This window comes from Xiphias gladius, chromosome 16, assembly GCF_016859285.1.
Source record: "Xiphias gladius isolate SHS-SW01 ecotype Sanya breed wild chromosome 16, ASM1685928v1, whole genome shotgun sequence".
Lineage (NCBI taxonomy): Eukaryota > Metazoa > Chordata > Actinopteri > Istiophoriformes > Xiphiidae > Xiphias > Xiphias gladius.
Window position 1 is genome coordinate 6,598,997 of NC_053415.1, and position 18,195 is coordinate 6,617,191.

General features: G+C 42.2%; 1 protein-coding gene across 1 annotated transcript; it reads left to right on the top strand.

The window, feature by feature from the left end:
* Positions 1–8,522: 8,522 nt before the first annotated feature.
* On the top strand, positions 8,523–17,592 carry gjc4b (gap junction protein gamma 4b). Its single transcript, XM_040149263.1, has 3 exons — positions 8,523–8,721; positions 14,733–15,912; positions 16,060–17,592. Exons 2-3 carry the CDS (start codon positions 14,766–14,768, stop codon positions 16,071–16,073), a joined length of 1,161 nt encoding a protein of 386 aa, XP_040005197.1. The 5' UTR covers positions 8,523–8,721; positions 14,733–14,765; the 3' UTR covers positions 16,074–17,592.
* Positions 17,593–18,195: the final 603 nt, after the last annotated feature.

Genomic DNA, 18,195 nt, shown 5'->3' on the forward strand with positions numbered 1-18,195 from the left:
TCATCCAGTAAGAAAAGGGGAGATTTTATTTAGTCATAGAAAGTTGCCTAGCCTAGCACCCCTATCACTATAAAACTGTACATCAATTTGTGTGTTATAAGATGTTCAGTTCTGGATCCAAAATGCAGAGCACAGAAAAGTGAGTCAGAAGTGGCAGACAGCAGGAGGAAAGGTAGTTGAATCTGAGGCAGAGGTAAACAGAGTTAGCAGAGAACAAGCGATCACAAGGCACCATCCCGAGCTAGGAAGCCGACCATAGCAATTAGTAGCTCGGCTACACACAAATACTCACACAGACAGGGAGAAAGACAAACTGGGGACAAGGACACCAACTCAGGTAAATGAGAACAGAAGGGAAAGTGGATGGACACAGCGTAGCCCCGACGTTTTGGGCAGTGTCCTCCAGGCAGAGCATAAAATGTCTACGAGGCAAGTTTAAAGGGGCAAAGTCAGACCTCTCTTTTAGGAGGTCAGACTTTGCTCTTGTACAAGGGGCTCACTCCAGGAAAAGACATGCTGTACAAAGTCACAATGTCCTTGCTGCTATGGTCCCAAATTTTAAGTGATTTTGTGTGTTGCTTACTCATTTTCAGCCAGTGGGCGATTAGTTATCTTTATCTCACATGCCAACGCTTGCTTTGACAAATAATCTTTACCAAAGGTCAGCTTACTACCTCTACTAACTATTCCCATCTTCAAGAAGGAACTTCAACATTCTTCAACGTTTCAGTTTGGGTTTTGATTTTAAATGGGAGAAACTCAGGAAAAAAGTCTTACGTCAGGATGGCTGCTTTACTTTTGGGACTGAGAATGAGATGAGACATTTGCATTCAATTAGGTTTGCCTCTTTACACCCCGTTCTCTTTATTTCCATGTATGAGGCAACAATGGGTTGATAATGAGGAGCTGCCACTTCCTAAATTGCACTGCATTACTAGGAAAAGTAGCAGACCATTTAGTATTCTTTTGTTTAGTTTTCTTAATCCCTTGTTTGATGCTGTAAACTGTAGCTGGTCAGCCCTTGAATGCAAATGTTTACATGTAGAGTCAGTCACTAGTCATATCCTCCAGCAGTTGTGAAGACTATTTTACACATGGATGATACATTTTGTATGTTAGTCATCATATGTGGTAAAAAATATGTGGTCATTTTGCTTTTTTTTTAACGTGATTTATGTAATAAATCTGGGGCCCTTAACAGTAGTCATGATTTTCTGACGTGATCATTTTGACCATGAGGAGAGTGTGTGTAATATGTCCCGTCCAGCCTGCACATAAACATACCCTAAAGTCCTCCAAAAGTCTAACTTTGACCTAAGGCATAAACTTTGGTGTAACAAGAAGCTGTGAGACCCAAAAACCTCTCATTTCATGACATCACCACTGAGACATGAGAGGGCAGGGCCAGATGGAATTAACACATGTGCAGGACAAAAACCATGTCCAAGCTACCCACACAAGTGCAAGGACATACCACTCCTCATCCAAACTCAAGTTTTGAAACTTAATGCCTCTGTCCATTCCATTAGTTACTTGGACACGAATTTTTAAAAAAAGAAAAAAAAAAACGTCTGAGAAAATTAATGTACGAGATAGTTAAGGATTTTCAAATGTAGTGAATTTGGGTTTAACTTCAAATTATTCCACTGTAGGTTGATAATGAAGTTCAGCCTTTACTTTGTATTCTCAGGGCTCCAACCCACAGATCATCTTCTTCCTCTGCAGTCTCTTGCTGCCGCTTTGATAGATTATCTCATTTTCTTGTCATCCAGAGGAGAGCTGCTGTACATGCTGAATCAATGGTGATCTTAGCAGTTTTACTCACCCCATAATTCCTCTCTGTCCAACTTTACTGGAAGACTTGGCAACATGGCTGCCAAGTCTTTTACGCATTGATAACTCTTTGGTGCAGTCATGCTGACATCACCAGAGCAGCGTGTTTATGACTAAAAGGCTGAGAGGTTTAACAGTCTGAATTAAAGGCAATTACTTTTATACTTTAGCATTTGTTTGACGCTTAGTCCTTCATGGAATTCTAATAAGTTGACATTTTTTGGAAGACATACAGTTCTCTGTATAGAGACAAAGCATAGGCAGACTTTTTTTGTTTTTTTTGTTTTGACAAAACACAAGATTGGGTGTCACTGGAACTTGAAAGTGAGTGCCAGAGGGAAGCAGGCTTGGGCGAGTACGAAGTTATAAAATCTCCAAACCAGATGAGGGCAGCTCGAGAGCTGAGTTACATGAGGAGTATGTTAAGGGAGAGTATCCACATGAACACAGAGATAACTAAGTGTCTGAGAGCTCATACTCACATACAGTTTTTTTTTATAACTGGTGTTAAAAACATATTATTCATCTTTTAATTATTTCCAAAATGTTCACCGCTGCTGCTCTTGGAGGTGCTAGCAAAAAGCCGAAAAATATCATCGACAAAATTTTAGATTTAGTGCATCGAGTCAAATTTCAAGCAAAACATTTCACATTAAGATAAGTTTTATGGGTGCTTGCACTGCAAATGTGAGGAAGAGTCTGCAACACAGAGATGTGTTGTAAGCTGCAGGGACAGGGGGCAGCGGAGCCCAGAGGCCATCCTCTATAACCACATTTCCTGTGCCTTGAAGTGTTTATTTTGTCCCTTTCAAGGACCGCCTTTGCTCTTCTGCTTTATGTATGTTTGCTCCGAGGCATCAAGACTGCTCCTCTTTTACTTGTGTGGAACTCTGTTGTAATTTGTATGGTCGTAATACTGTAATGATGTGACTCTGAAGACTAAAGAGAGCTGAATACTCATTCAGTTGTTCCCTGAGAATCTGACCTAATATCATAGGGTCGGGTCTTTTCAATTCAATTCCATACAGTACCCACATATGTGCACTGAAAGAGATACAGAATTGGACTATATATGCTGGAGTATTGTGCTGGTCTCAGATGTTGAGGAGAATAGCGCCCTGGCTAACAAATTTGAAGTAAGCATTAACTAGTGATGTCTTATTTGAGAGCTGGGATAACTCGATATTGCTTTTTCAAAAATGTTGCTGGTGCCTTTTTGGGCACGTCCAGAAAAGGTAAGATTAACAATATGGAGAAGAGACTTTGAAACCCAGCTACCTTGAAAATGCTAATCATCTCTTCGCCACATGCTGAGCTGGAAAAGTCACGTATAGCGCTGACTGAAGAAATGTCAGATTGGAAGTTGATAAAAGCTTATGTTTTGGCAATTTTTCTTATCTAAATCCGCAGTCCTTGTTCCATGCAAAAATGTATTCTAAAAAAGCTGATATTAGGCTTCAGCAGCCTGAGCTCAATCAATTAAGTGGATATCTTTCACAGTTACGTTTTTGTTTAGTATGAAATTCCACCTTTGTGTTACTATCCCTTAAATGCAGCTAGGGAACACTTTCCGAGGAAACACAAAGCGGGAATTTGTTTTAAAAAGACCGTAAATCTGAAAAATACCCACTTGATTTATCTGACTCAGACTTCCAAAACGTCATAGCTTTGGCTGAACTTTAGAATGGTTTATGCACGGAACAAAAACTGTTGATTATCCATATCTCTAATAGTGTAGTTACACAAGGCAAGGATTTCTTTATGGCCAGTATGGACAAGAGGAACAATTGCAGCAACGAATATATCTTCCAATGACACGTGAGTAATGTTTCAACATAGCCTATGAACTCATCCTTTTCAGTTAAAAGTGGTGTTACCGGTTCATTTTAGAGCCAACAATTTCCGTTTTTCCAAAACTGAAAAAAAAAAACCCTAAACTAAATCAATTTAACAAAGGGTTGCAAATCTCCCAGTGTTTTAAATTGGATCTGAGCAATAACTTATCTTTTCCTGTACCCAGCAGACAAAGCTTGCCTCTTACATTTACAAACAATGTAACGCAAACCTGAGCCACCTGTTTTGTTAAGAAGACACACAGAAGCTGTTGTTTCAAGACGGAAGCCTGGGACAGATAATCATCTCTGGGTCCCGCCATCACTACACCCAGCCCCCCAGTACCCTCACCACCACCATCTGCTACGGGGGTAGGGCTGTCTGTTTCCATGGTAACCCTGTACCCCTCCTCCCTATAAGGGGCTTCTTTTGTGTGACCCACGTGCAGTCTGTTCCAACTGTAACCCAACCATGCTACTGAGGGGTGCTGGTGTTAACTGCATGACAGAGAGCAGGGTTTTTTTTTTTGTAATAGGATCTGCACCCATAGACAATATAAAGTAGGTTTTTGTCTACTATCATACTTTGAAACAAGGGTGGTGGTGCAGATGAGATGCTTTGTAGAATTACAGCACTGGAAATGCTCTGGACACCATAGATATGCAAAACACCTCACAAGGAACCTCACTATTGAGAAAATCAGTCCCCCTCCCCCATGAAAAACAAGGTGACCTTGCAAATTAAACCTGCCCACCCCCTTTTACCCAGTGCCTAGTCACCCTGTCCCCCTTGCAGACTGTGGCAGAAGTGGGATGCTAGGCAAGAATAGGAAGGAAAAAAGCCGTAAACTGGCAAGGAAGGAGCAGTAAACCAGAAGACGACAGTTAAGAGGCTGCACAGAGGAACGTTTTTTGTGCAGTTTTCAAAGGCATACAACCTAAAGGTCACAAAGCCCCTAAGTCTAAACGAAGAAAACTGCAACAAATATTTCAACCTAACTTTATCAATGACCCGTAACTTTTACTTTCTTGTTAGCACTCATTTAATTTGACACCATTCATCTTGAAATGAAGCTCCTCAAACATAAAATCCTTAAATTGTAAACTCTCTCTGCTAAATATAGTACACACAGGGGACTGATGGTGTTTGGAACACACTTCCAGATAAAGAAAAAAAGCTTTTTTGGGTTTTTTTTTTTTAAAAGCAATATGTGGCCATAGGACTGTAATTACATTGACTTTCCTTGGGTATGGCACCGACACCTCTGACTATTGTTTTGCTATATATGGGACTCTAGGCATGACAGTTGAACATTAACAGTTGAATATGTTAACCTTTTAGCATATTTCACTTTCCATACTGTTTGTGGGATCATGCTGTCCAAAACTCATCTCTAGCAAGTCCAGTCCCTCTGGACTGTTATATTTTGGGGTAAGTTAAAGTGAGTTACCCTGATCTGAGGCGGAACCTTATTAGGCTCCATTTCGGATACACAGATGGCTAAACAACACACAGATGGAAAGCATTAGTCTTGCTGGCAGGAGACTCAACTTTCCTGTTGTACTGTGAATTAAAATGTTACCGTGCGGGCTAGGTTTATAGCTGAAAATGAATTGCTCTCCTGTAAATACCTGCCAAAAACCTTACAAGTGCAGGTAGATTTGCTACCTGAACATTAACTTTGTCTTTTTGATAAAGGGTCACTTTCACATAAGTATCGATGGTCGAGGAAAGGAATCGTAAAGGACAGAAGAAAGCCATGAGGATTGGACAAATTGTTAATAATATTTTCTAAAATAAGTTTCACAACTGACAGCTGGGCTGCGAGAGAAAGGAATTCCTTTTTTTCCCCACAGCGACGACACGGCTGGTCATTTCTCTAAAGTCATCTTGGACAGTTGCCAGGTTAACCTTGTGCTAATGCCATTTAATAAAATGAGTTGCACCCGTGTGCATTTTCGTGGGTGTGTTGGCAGGGAGACTGCCACAAGAATGCGAGTTAAAAGATTAAAACCAGCAAGAGCATGCAGCGAGCATTTCTGCTCATTCAAACACCCTAGTGTGACCGTAGCTTAGCATTTGTGTGCCTGTGTGGTTCATATACCATGCAAAGATGGTATTGATACAGAGAGAAAGGGGATCCCTTCATTTGCAACACGGTGATGATAAACTCACCATTTCCTAGTTTAGTTTAAATACAATCATAACTGTCAGAGACTGAGCCCTGGAATGTGAGCCATATTTTTTCCCAGCTTCATAACCATCTCGAGGATTTCAAGCTCTGTCTGCTGACAAAAGAGCTGGCTGCAACCAGCAGTGCAACTTGCACAACCATTCAAGCACAAAACCAGTTGTAGGCTGACTCGTCAAAAGAGTGTGTTTGTGTATGAGTGTCTGTTGTAGGAAAGCTAACATCACAAGAGGATGATTCACAGTGGGTCAGGTTCTGGCGCAAACAACAGGGCCACTCTTGAGCAAAGCCCTTTCACCCCTTTGGAAAATGTTGCAACATCATATCTGTGGAGCTCTAAGGAAAATGTGTTAGCTAGTAAGCTGTCATGAAAAACAGAGTCAATACATTTTTACCTGGTAAAACCGACCAAAGCAACTTAGAGAGGTGCAGGATTAAAACAGTAACAAACAAGTAGTTTTAGCCCTTATTTACACTAATGTTAGATGAATTATAAAATGCTGTTTGTGTTTTTAAAAACCTTGACACTCACACTGAAACGCTACAGCAATGGAAGAACTCTTGAGTAACCACAGGCGACTTGAGCAAGCAGCTTTTAGCCAGGTTATATTACCTACATCAGCGCAAAAACGCTAAAGAGGCATTTTCAAATTCATCTGTTCTGGAAGGCATCTTTGGAAACGATCTGTTTTTGTTCACCGCACATGTCGGCTTAACATGGATGATAGAGAAAAACAAATGTGTTTCCTAACACAGTGGTTTTATTTTAACCCATCCAACCCTCTAGATACAAGCAGCGTCAATATACTATATATCCGTCACAAAATGTATCCCAACAGGTACAGCAGCACTCCAATTCGAAATGTGGCACCTTTGAGTAGCCTGCCCTGTCCTGAAAATGACACCATAGGGTACTGACTGCACTGCGGTCCTCAAAATAAAGGCAGTGAAAAACAGCCATGGTTTCAAGAGGCCATTACGGCGCATTAACGATGGGAATAAGGGTGTCTTATGCAAGCATAGACAAGCTAACTTGTGATGTTTGACACCAGTGAGTTCATAAGGGAGTGTATTCCTGATTAACAGTTGATGTTCATATCTTGACTGTAAACATGCCTGCTCAAAATCCCGACCAGTGTACTTCGTCATGAATAACTGTAGAATCCACCTGCAAACAAAGCAAATTAATCCGTGTTTGGAACAAGAGAGCTAACTTCAGTCTTAAGGAGCCACGAGGGCGGGCTGCTCGCTCTCCAGATTCTTTTTCTCTGTCATTTGGACTCTGGTTTACCAGGGCACCCTACATTACACCCTATGAATAAGAGCATGCTTGTGGTTCACAATAGAGCTTTGCTGCTCCCCGAGAAGGGGGAAGGGCAATGCATTCCTCTACTGACCTCCTGTCTGCAGCAGATATTAAACAATAACCGATGCTTTTAATTTGCTTTTACCAGCCATCGCAAAGGAGGAGACAAAGCACGACAGTCCCCGATCTTTGCAGACCACTCGCAATGAGCACTGTGTGAAAGAGTTGATCTGCTTTGTCTGCATTTTTGGCCGGAGAGGAGGGTAAGCAGCGAAGACTGGCATTTCAGGAGATCTGCGAAGAACAATGTGATCATTCAATGTGAGTGACTACCTCGGGAGACTGATTCTGACTGGACGCCTGCAAGTATTTAATCTGGGTAACTGCACACATCTCATTTAATTCACTTCTGTAGGGAAAGTGCAGCATAGGCCTGTTAAAAATGCAACAGCTGTAAATAAATCTCACCTTTCACTCAGTATAAGGCTTAAACCATAGTGCAGATGATAGAGTCAATATAATGCTCCGAGTTCAGACAACTGTCTGTTCACCTTGTGATTCACGACACTAGCTGGTCCAGGCCCCATTTTAGCCCTAATGTGGGACATAAATCCTGTCTTAAAATCGTGCACACTCCCCTTTGTGTTCTGGTAATGAACATTAGTAAGTCTAGGCTGTGGAGGAGAGATGCTTGGGGGTGGGGGCTGGGGAAATGCACGTGCTGCTCTTGCCAAAGAAAGTGTGACATGGAGGAACGGGGGCCTTATGGCAACAACTTCCGAACATCTGCATCAGCAGGAAGAGGGTCAGCCGCTATCAGTGGGTTGTATGTTGTTCCACACGTCCCCGGCAGAAACAGAGGTTAGATGGTGACAGGGCCGCTGCCTGACAGACCACACACTCCTGCGACTGCTGCTATCTTCACCTGCTGCTCTCAGCAGTGTGGGCAGATAGCACTTGCAGGTTTTAACATGAAGCATAGAGGAGGTGGGGTTTTTTTGTTTTTTTTTAAATCTATATATATATATATATATATATATATATATATATATATATATATATATATATATCAAGTACTATTGTATTTCCAACAACAGCCTGACGCATTTTTCAATAAAGATATGACATGCATTATTTGCTTTGTGAGTTCTTCTGCTGACACATATTTGGCTAAACTCTCGCTTATTCTCAGTCTCCGAATCCAGGCTAAAGTTATAACCGACAGACGAAGCAAGTATTGCATCAGGAATGCTGGCGGTTGATCGGTTTCCTCCGCTCTGCTTAGACAGGGGGTGGGGTGCCCGGCTGAAAACTGGGAGGAGAGAAAGAGGGGGGGGTGGATTTGGGAATATTCTTTGTCCTCACCCCGCAGTACGGCACACAGCTGGAGAAGGACACGAGCTCCTCGGAGGCAAAAAAAAAAAAAAAACCAACCAAAACGCTGGATGGGTTGATATTCGAGCGGGAGGGTTTTCTTCCAACAAAGAGCAAGCGAAGGAACGGCTCTCGACGCAAACGAAAACTTTCATCACCGGAGGACCTACAATCACAACTGAAGGTAAGATATCACGAAGGAAGCGCAGACGCGGCGGCATCACGTTGCCGTGTAGCTTTTGCTAACCAATGGCTGCTCAGGCTCAAGTCTGAGCTTCAACTTTTCTGTGCCGGAGGCGCCGCGAGCGTGGCCCCCAGCGTTCCACTAACCCGCGTTCTCAAAGCGAGGCTCGGTGAAGGCTCGCGCCCAGCGCGAGGCTCAAGTTTACGCGCAAGGGCTGGCAGCAGTCGGCGCTCATCAAAACGCGCAAACTGGCCGCGATGTGGTGCGGAGCTGGTGGTGATTCCCTGCCCTGCCCGCCCATTGGCACCGCGCGCAACGAGAGTCCCGCTTTGATGCGAGTGTTTTTCGATCACCCGAAGGTGAAAATCGTGGCTATGGCGACTGGATTTGGTGATGGAGGAACGCGCAGGGATCGCGTCTCGTTTTTTTTTTCCCCCTCAAAGTTGCCCCCACCCGTCTGCGAAATCCCGTAGTCCGGAGAATGTCTTTACTAACGTCGCGTAGCCTCGTTACCTCAAACAGCTTGGTGTGACAGTCTCTACCGGTTCATTAACCACCTTCATATACATAGAATAGAATACGATGTATGAAACATTAGTGTTTGTGTGGGAGAGCCACAGTACGGCCGTGGGAGCACGCGGAGCGCCGCGGTGACGTCGCCCCGTTAGCCACGAGGACGGCTTCTTTTCCTTAAGCCGCAAACTTGATTCGCGTCCTATTGAGCCGGATAGTGTGTCGTGAATCTGTGCGCTTTAGCGGAGCGAGGCCTGCACCTCACGTTCTGCGTCTCCATATCAGTTTTTGCGGTACTGGGGATGCTGAGGTGATGATCTATTTTTTTCCCCCTAGTTTCTCCGCCACTGTTCAGTGGTGAGTCACCCCTCAGTTTGATTCATATGCTGGTTATTTTTTGTCTTTTTTTTTTTTTTCCTCCCCCACCCCAAGCACAGGGCCTCTCAGGTTTTAGGGCTTTGGGATAGAGGAGGGAGAACCATATCTAGCCTCCCAGATGTGAGAGCCACAAAAGCCTCTCTGTTCTGCAGGGCTTGGTCAGTGTTCAAAGTTTGCTGCCTTGCTTTGCTCCTTACTTTGAAGGAGGCTTTTTTTTTTTCCTTTTTGAAGTGCTGCAGATAGACAGAGGCTGCCTCAGTAGATAGTACATGTGAATTGGTTTTAGGGAATGAAAAGTTGTATTCAGTTGTATTCAGAATTGATTAGCAAGTTATCCAATGTTTATTTGTGTATCTGATCAGCACTGGACACAGAAAAACACTTTGGGAATCCACAAGCTTGAAGATGTTAACACCAAGAAAGCTCAACAGAATGAAGTTTAAAATGATTTGTTGGGTAGTTTATAGTGTCAGACTGATGAATTGGCCAGGCTGGTATCTGCTTTCTGCAGATATCTTGCTATTGGTGTACATGTAGGCCATTATGTAACATGAAAGTGCAGTGAAGAAATGCAAAATGTTTTATGTAGTCTATATATAGGTCACAGTCTTTTATAACCAAAGCTGTGGTTAGTGGTTACTCTTACCAAACGCAGTCTACACACACACATGCACACACACACACAGCTCGCCGCTTCCTCAAGTAGGCCATGGAGAAAGTTGAAAGTTGAGCTAGCTAAGTGTATCATCTACCAATTTTGTTGGTTTTTCTTTTTCATCGTGTGAATCTACAAACAAACCTGGAAATCGGTGCAGTTCCTCTGCCACAGACCATGTTTAAAGGTGCCATATGTAAGATTTTGCTATTGCTACACAGCCAACATTAGCATTATGAGCTGTTTACTTGCCAGTCCAGAAGAAATGTTACGAGCATCAAAGGACATTCCTCTACGTGCCAAGAGCTCTCTCCAGTGATGGAAAGCAAACTTCAGTAGATATCCCTGCAACACAATACATGGACATCTTTGACATAACATCACAACTGTCATTTCTTCACATTCTATTGATAATTTTAGTTAATTGTGGAATACTAAAGGCTTTGAAACTGAAAAGTATAGCACCTTTTTAAAAAAAAGTTAGCACGTTGCTATAAGGGGCAATGAGACTGAACAGCAGCACGTAAACAACAGGTCCGTCCATGTGTCAGTCTAACATCACTTGACTATGGAGACGACCAAAAATTACAATATTTTAGATAATAGATATTCCAGCTGTAAATTCGGATTCTTTTTCAACGTGTCTTGATTTGCTGTCTGTGTGCAGGGGTGGGACTGTTTTTAGCAAGAGTGACACACTTGCAGACTCTTGCATGTGAGGCAGGGGTTTTCTTGGACATGGACGTCAACTCTGACAGTAGCTTGGGGCAACTCCTAACCATTAACCTAGATTACAAGCGGCAGAGTGTGGCATTAAATTCTGTTCCTTGCAGCACGACAGAAAAGCCACATAGCTAGCATGTTAGGTAACTGATATTTCTGGGGTGGCAGAATGCAACTGACAAGATAAAGCTTTGTGGTAGCTCATAAACTTTATTTCCCATCTATAATTGAGTTGGTACCCCGTAGGCATTTTCAGCTTAAAACCACGTGCCTCCACTGAGCATCAATGAATTACTTACACTTCCTTGTGGAAATGCACACGGACAGCTGCAGAGACCACGGACATGTAATTGTTCTTATTATACTACTTTCTAATCCGCTTGGTGTGGAAGATGGTATTCTTGTAGCGTAGTGGCCAGATACACAGAACTCCGCACAGAGCCTCACATACACCCTCTGGTGACGAAATGTAAGTCACTGGGAACCTAGCAGGCCCTTGCGGACGCAGAAGTTATAACACTAGCTTATGTTTGCAAGCAGGATGTAGCGGCATAGAGGCAGCTCTGCAGAGGCCAATGAGGAAGGATCATGTCAGTGGTAGCCACTGTGGACAGTAAATAAGACAAACAAACATCGTAAAAGTAGTGAATAAACACAAAACGTGCAGAAATTAGTTTCACTGCACACTAACATTACTGGTGAAGGCAGCAGATCAACGGAGTAGTAGAGATCGTCATATGATCCTATGCCCTCCCTCTTTCTGTGGGTGCGTTTAGTTTAACATGTAAACGCACAGATTACAAGCAGAATGTGAACTCTTCCTCGACAGACTAAAGATAAATTATCTCTTCAAAGCATCTGATAGAGCAACCATGGGGTCAGTCATGAAAGTGAGTACTTATTCAAGTCTCTCTTAAAGCAGATCATTAATCACATCTTTCTTCGTACCCGAGTTGCTGCTGCACAATGGAAACTTGTGTGCTTCGTTCTAACCCTTTATTTATCAAAGGATAGTTTCCACCAAACGTAACATCAAATGTAACGTGCAAACAGTACTCCCATTCACACCTGGGAGTTGCCCAATACAAACACTTCTTATTAAGCATCCCTGCTAGAGCACTATGGGGTGATGTATCATCTTTAAAGGCTTCTCAGCGGTTGTTTGTTATGGGATCTTGAGCTGTCCTCAGTCATTTTTGCCCTATTTGGTCCATTTGAATTTAATTTTTCAGTTCATACTTTTTTTTCTTTCTTTTTTAATCTATCATTGAACTCATTTAAAGAAATATTGTGCCACCACAGTGTGCACACAGTAAGTAGAAGTGTATTTCTCTGTGGAATCCTTTTTTTAATCTTGGCACCCGAAAGCAAAATCGTAAATATTACAAGGTTTCCCACTTCCTGGGAAAGGGGGTATAATGTGGTGTTTTAATGTCCAGCCCTTGGGGGTTCAAAGCTATAAGACTATCCGACTAGCAGCTCTGATGGAGTATATCGGCCCCATAACACTGTGCAACTTGTCTTGTGTGTCGGGACTCTTTAGTTATGTCAATGACTTGAGTTTAAATTCAATGATACACAGACTGTATTCTTTGGACTTCCTATGTATAGAGGTTGCAATAAGGTAGCTTCTGTTTTCGGAGCATAAAACACGGAAGCCATGACAATTCTCTTTTCATGTAGAAATTGAACAACTATCCAATCATATACTTTTCTTCGGTTTCAGAGTTTGGTAGATATTTTGGCCCAAAGCATTATGGATGTAGTTATAGGCTGCAGACTATCAGAACCTTCAATGGTGTGCTGTAATGGAATTTAACTTGACTATTGATTTTCTGTATCATTGAAGGTTGATGATCACATGAATTATATTGTATGTAGCTCTATTGCCGAAAGAGCTTTTTTTGTTCCTTTTTTACTAGGGTTGTAAGTGATCAGTCTTTTGGTTGAACTCATTAGCTTATGCTATAGTTTAAATAATAAGAATAGTGGAATATTGAAACTAGATTCATTTAATAATTTTTAAGGTTTGTCTGTATGTGAAGTATATTTTGTGTATGACATAAGCCGTTGCTGCTTCAGGTTTTTAGATTCCTTGTGCATGGTAGTGCATTTACCCTAGGTGTTAGCCGTGCATGAATAACGAGAGATTAAAAGAAACTGCCACACTATTAAATGTGTTAAGTGTCCAGGATTTCCTGAATTTTTACTATCAGCTACTTGATACCTGCCTAACCTTGAGACTAATCTTTGACACTGGTCGCTGCAGAGTTTCATTTAGAAGGACAATATGCAGATTCCAAGATTTACAATTTTTTTTTTCTTCAAATTTTTTTAAATCAAATTTTTTTTAAGAGACATTCAAGATTGCTTTCAACTCCGAGAGCAGAAAAAAAAAACAGACTTGAAGGCACGTAGTTTGCTGCTCTGTGGCAGAGGCGCATGCTTTGCTGCCAATTCAAGATGTAAAAGTAATGTAACAAGTCTGAAACCTTATGGTTAGGGATGGAATAGTATAATCTTTTCTAAGTTACAGTGCACACTCTTTATTGTTGTTCAGCTGCTTGGCAAAAGCATGGTAGTATGGTTTATAGTAGTGGATAATTACTCAGCAGAAGTTATGAGATTGGTCTCAGATGGTGTGAAACCACAGGGTCTCTTAATTGCTTCTGCGGTGTTTTCACGGTCAGCTCTTTACGCTGTCTTTGCAGCCCCCACTCAGATTATTAAACCATGCCTGTCAGCAGGAATCTGACACTGTCCGGTGTATGTGAAATGCTCAGGTGAGCCTAGAATGATCATACACAGTTGCTGTGGCATTTTACATGTAGTGAACAATGGAAAGACAGCCCTGACTGATGCTTAGTTATATAGCACCAGTTACTGAACACTGATATTGCTATTTTGAAATAGTGGGAAAAAGTGTGGTGATTCCTGGTTAAAGTCATTAGTTTATAGAATAGACGTCTGGATAGTTGCCAGACATTTGGCTGCACTTTCTAAAAACTTCTTCTTTATTTTTCCTGTCTCTGTTTTCACAGCCTTTTCCTTTTAATCAGTTTGATATGCCTCGTCTTCCTCGCCTACAGTCTTGGTAGAACATGTTTTCACTCCACATACTTTAGATTAGTGTGATTGTGGTTGAATTGATTTGGCGGTGGCATCTACTGAGGCCTTCTCGGGGACCTTCCCCCTGAGCATGCCCTACTCGTAGCACCAAGGACTGATTGGAGATGTCTCAGCTATGTAACAGTGACACAATAGGCCCACCGTGTGGCACTCTTGTGCAATAGCGTGGGAAATCAGGAGGAGCAGTTTTAAAATGTAATGTACCATAACTGAAAACTGATTAAATGTTAAATTAATTCAAATCAGTGGGGATTATGTAGGATTACAGGGAGAAAACTGTTTTTTTTTTTTTTAATATAACTTTATTTTGTTTCCAGCTCACTTCATACTGGTCAACATTTACCCTGGCCCAAGCTGTTGCCCTGATTATGACCAAGTTATTCACTATGTCTCTATCATTTAAAAACACTTTTTTGGTTTAACAATTCTATTCTTCATGTGGCTTGGGCATATTGATTTGTGTTCATGAGAAAATGTTTTGTTATTGAGACTAAATGTTTTCATTGACTAAATATTATCTTTCACACAGTTTCACTTATTGTCAGTGACCACTTTCACAGAGACATTTTACCAATGGCATCTGAATACAATTTTTGCCTTTCTCTCTGCACAGGTTTGAGAGGTTCCCTCCGGTTTCCGAGGCAAAATGAGCTGGAGCTTCCTCACACGTTTGCTGGACGAGATTTCCAACCACTCCACCTTTGTGGGCAAAATCTGGCTTACCCTCCTCATTGTCTTTCGCATCGTGCTGACGGCGGTCGGGGGCGAGTCGATTTACTACGATGAACAGAGTAAATTTGAGTGTAACACGCGGCAACCTGGTTGTGAGAATGTGTGCTACGATGCGTTTGCGCCGCTGTCGCACATTCGCTTCTGGGTCTTTCAGGTGATTATGATCACCACCCCCACCATCATGTACCTTGGCTTTGCTATGCATAAAATCGCCCGCATGGAGGATGATGACTACCGGCCCCGGAGTAGGAAGAGGATGCCTATAGTGAACCGTGGTGCCAACCGGGACTACGAGGAAGCAGAGGATAATGGGGAGGAGGACCCCATGATCCTGGAGGAGATTGAGCCAGAAAAGGAAAAGGACGCTGTGGAGAAGCCCAGCAAAAAGCATGATGGACGCCGTCGCATCAAGAGAGATGGTCTGATGAAGGTCTACGTGTTTCAGCTGCTATCACGTGCCATCTTTGAGGTCTCGTTCCTGTTTGGACAGTACATTCTTTATGGGCTGGAAGTGGCGCCATCGTATGTATGCACACGTTCACCTTGCCCGCACACTGTGGATTGCTTCGTCTCACGCCCTACAGAGAAAACAATCTTCCTGCTCATCATGTATGCCGTCAGCGCCCTGTGTCTGCTCTTCACCCTGCTGGAGATCCTCCACCTCGGCATCAGCGGTATCCGTGACTGCTTTTGTGCACCGCGATCTCGGCCTCCCACCCCCCGTCACCCAGCTTTGGCCAGCCAGAGGTCCTCCATCTGCCGCCAGCCCTCTGCGCCCCCAGGCTACCACACAGCTCTGAAGAAGGACCCAACGGGAAAAATGGGCTTTAGGGATAACCTGGGAGACTCCGGCCGCGAGTCCTTCGGGGATGAGGCTTCATCACGGGAGCTGGAGAGACTGCGCAGACACCTGAAACTGGCCCAGCAACATCTGGATATGGCTTACCAGAACGAGGAGAATAGCCCGTCGCGCAGTAGCAGCCCAGAGTCCAATGGCACCGCAGTCGAGCAGAACAGATTAAACTTCGCCCAAGAGAAGCAGAGCAGTACGTGTGAGAAAGGTGGGGCTTCTACCTTTTCATCCTTTCATAAGCTTTTTTTTTTTTTTTTTAAACAACTGCACTATGGCTGCTTATATTTATTATGTGGCTGTGACAAACAGCAAATAAAATTCTTTACTAACACTGACACCATCTCTCGGTTCACAGGTCTCCGTGCGTAGGCTGTCATCAGCTGAACAGTTCACATCAGGAGGAGTGAGCGCACATAAGGGAATCAAACAGGGAGTGTGTGTATGTGTGTGTGTGTGTGTGTGTGACGTTGTGAAGTTGCTTGAGGTGGATGAAGTCAACCCAAGCCTTCCAGTGTTTCGACCTGCCGTGGTCGAGCATGGAGTCAAACGAGGAGGAGAATGGTCGTCTCAACCCAGCAATACTTGAGACACCAGCCTGTCTGAAGATCCAAAGTGCTTACAAACAAGCGTTGTGCAACAAGAACGGTTAAGGTTAACTTGTACTTCTCCCTCAGGGCAGCTATTCCTTTTAATTTTTTTATTAAGAGACTTAGAGCTATTAGTCCTTTTTATGAGTTTGTTCTCTGTCTGAAGCTCACAGTGAGTGCATCTCAAGTTTGCCTTAGACCTAAACTGGAACTCCGTATCATGGCATTGTGGTAAGGTAGGGCCAAGCCAGTTGTAGTACAAAAAACATGTTTAAACTGTAAGAGTTGAATCTTGTGAGGAAGTGAATCAGTGAGTGCGTGCTTGTAAGTGCAAACAAAAGGTTAATGGACAAGGCACCACTCATTCAAGAAAGGTACTGGAGTTGTTGTCATGCTGATGAAGACTTTTCAAGGTGTTTTCATACAAAGGTTTCTTTCAAGTGTTTGACATAGTTTTAAATTTTTTTTTTCTCCTCCACAATGTTGACGCTGCACCGGTCAACATTCCCAAGTCTGGTGCCTGGTATAGTAACTGGAACACACTTGGGGTGCCTTTGTCCAAAGGAATAAACAAACCTGGGTAATGCTTGAAAAACATGTAACTCTTGATATTGTCTTGTATTGTTATAAACTTGTATTTGATACTGTTCTTTATTTTTGTATTAGTTTAGAGTATTGTGCTATTGAAAAGAGGCTCTTGTCACTGTGGCCAACTTTTTTTTTTCTTTTTCTTTTTCTTTTTTTTTTTTTAAATGAATGACATTCATGGCTGTCTTAGCTCCCCAAAGCCCAATTCAATCCATGAACTAGTGCATCCTGAAAGTTTGTCGGTACAATTCAGTTCAACTGCAGCAGTTTTTCTCTTTTTAATAACATTTTTTAATACACAATAACCTGCAGCTTATTTTAATAGGTACAAATCATCTTTGACCAGTAGATGTTTCCTTTTTTTAGTACAGATCCAAATTTAATTGTATCTGTTGGTAAAATTAAGGGATAAAAGCTGTGTGTCATGTTAATGTTCTATGTCTGAAGGTGTTGATTTTTGGATTAGTGTTATGACTGTTCCAGAGTCTCAATGAGGGTTGTAAATGATATAATCATTTCAATGGCTTGAATGCGCTCTACTAAGATGCCATCTTTTGTAATCTGAATCATACCCACAGTGCCATTATTGCCAACTCAAATATTGTCATCTCAAGTTATTTTTGAGCAATGCTTTTTGTACTTTTTTATACTTTTTGTATTGATAGTACTTTGTGGTTAGTTTTTAAAATAAATTTTTTTCAACAAATACCAATTTTCAAATGGTTTCAGTCTCGGTTTATTACTTGATTGAAATTTCTCCAGGTCCAAATCCTCTTTCTCTTTTGTATGGACTTGCATACAGGTATAAAGTTAAACATTTAAGAAGAGAGTGAATATCGTCATTTCTAAAGGGAGAAGGGCCCCTCATATATGCTTAACACACTGTATAATCTTACTAACCTGTACCCTTACTTAGAGAGGCTGTTGCTGTGTCAATAAACATCTGACATAAGGGTACTTAAAAAGGATTTAATCAATGGCCGAAAACGAGCACGTGTTGAGTTAAAGTGCGGTTAAACTGGATCTATGAGCCGCACAGTGATTCAGAGAGAGTCACATTACACTGTATTTTCCTTGGAAAATACAGATTGAGCTATCAGATTCCTGACCTTGCAGTTCAGCCACCATTAACATGAACTGCTGAGGGAAGAATTCAGGGATACCAGTGGGAAAAAGGTACAGTGCATATTATCAGTTTATCAGGGTTATTACACTTCTATCACAAGCATCCATTTTACTCAGTTTGTAGTCATATACAAATGTGTTTCATGTTTACCCCGAGTAACGTAGATAACAATCAGTAGCTGACACACTTT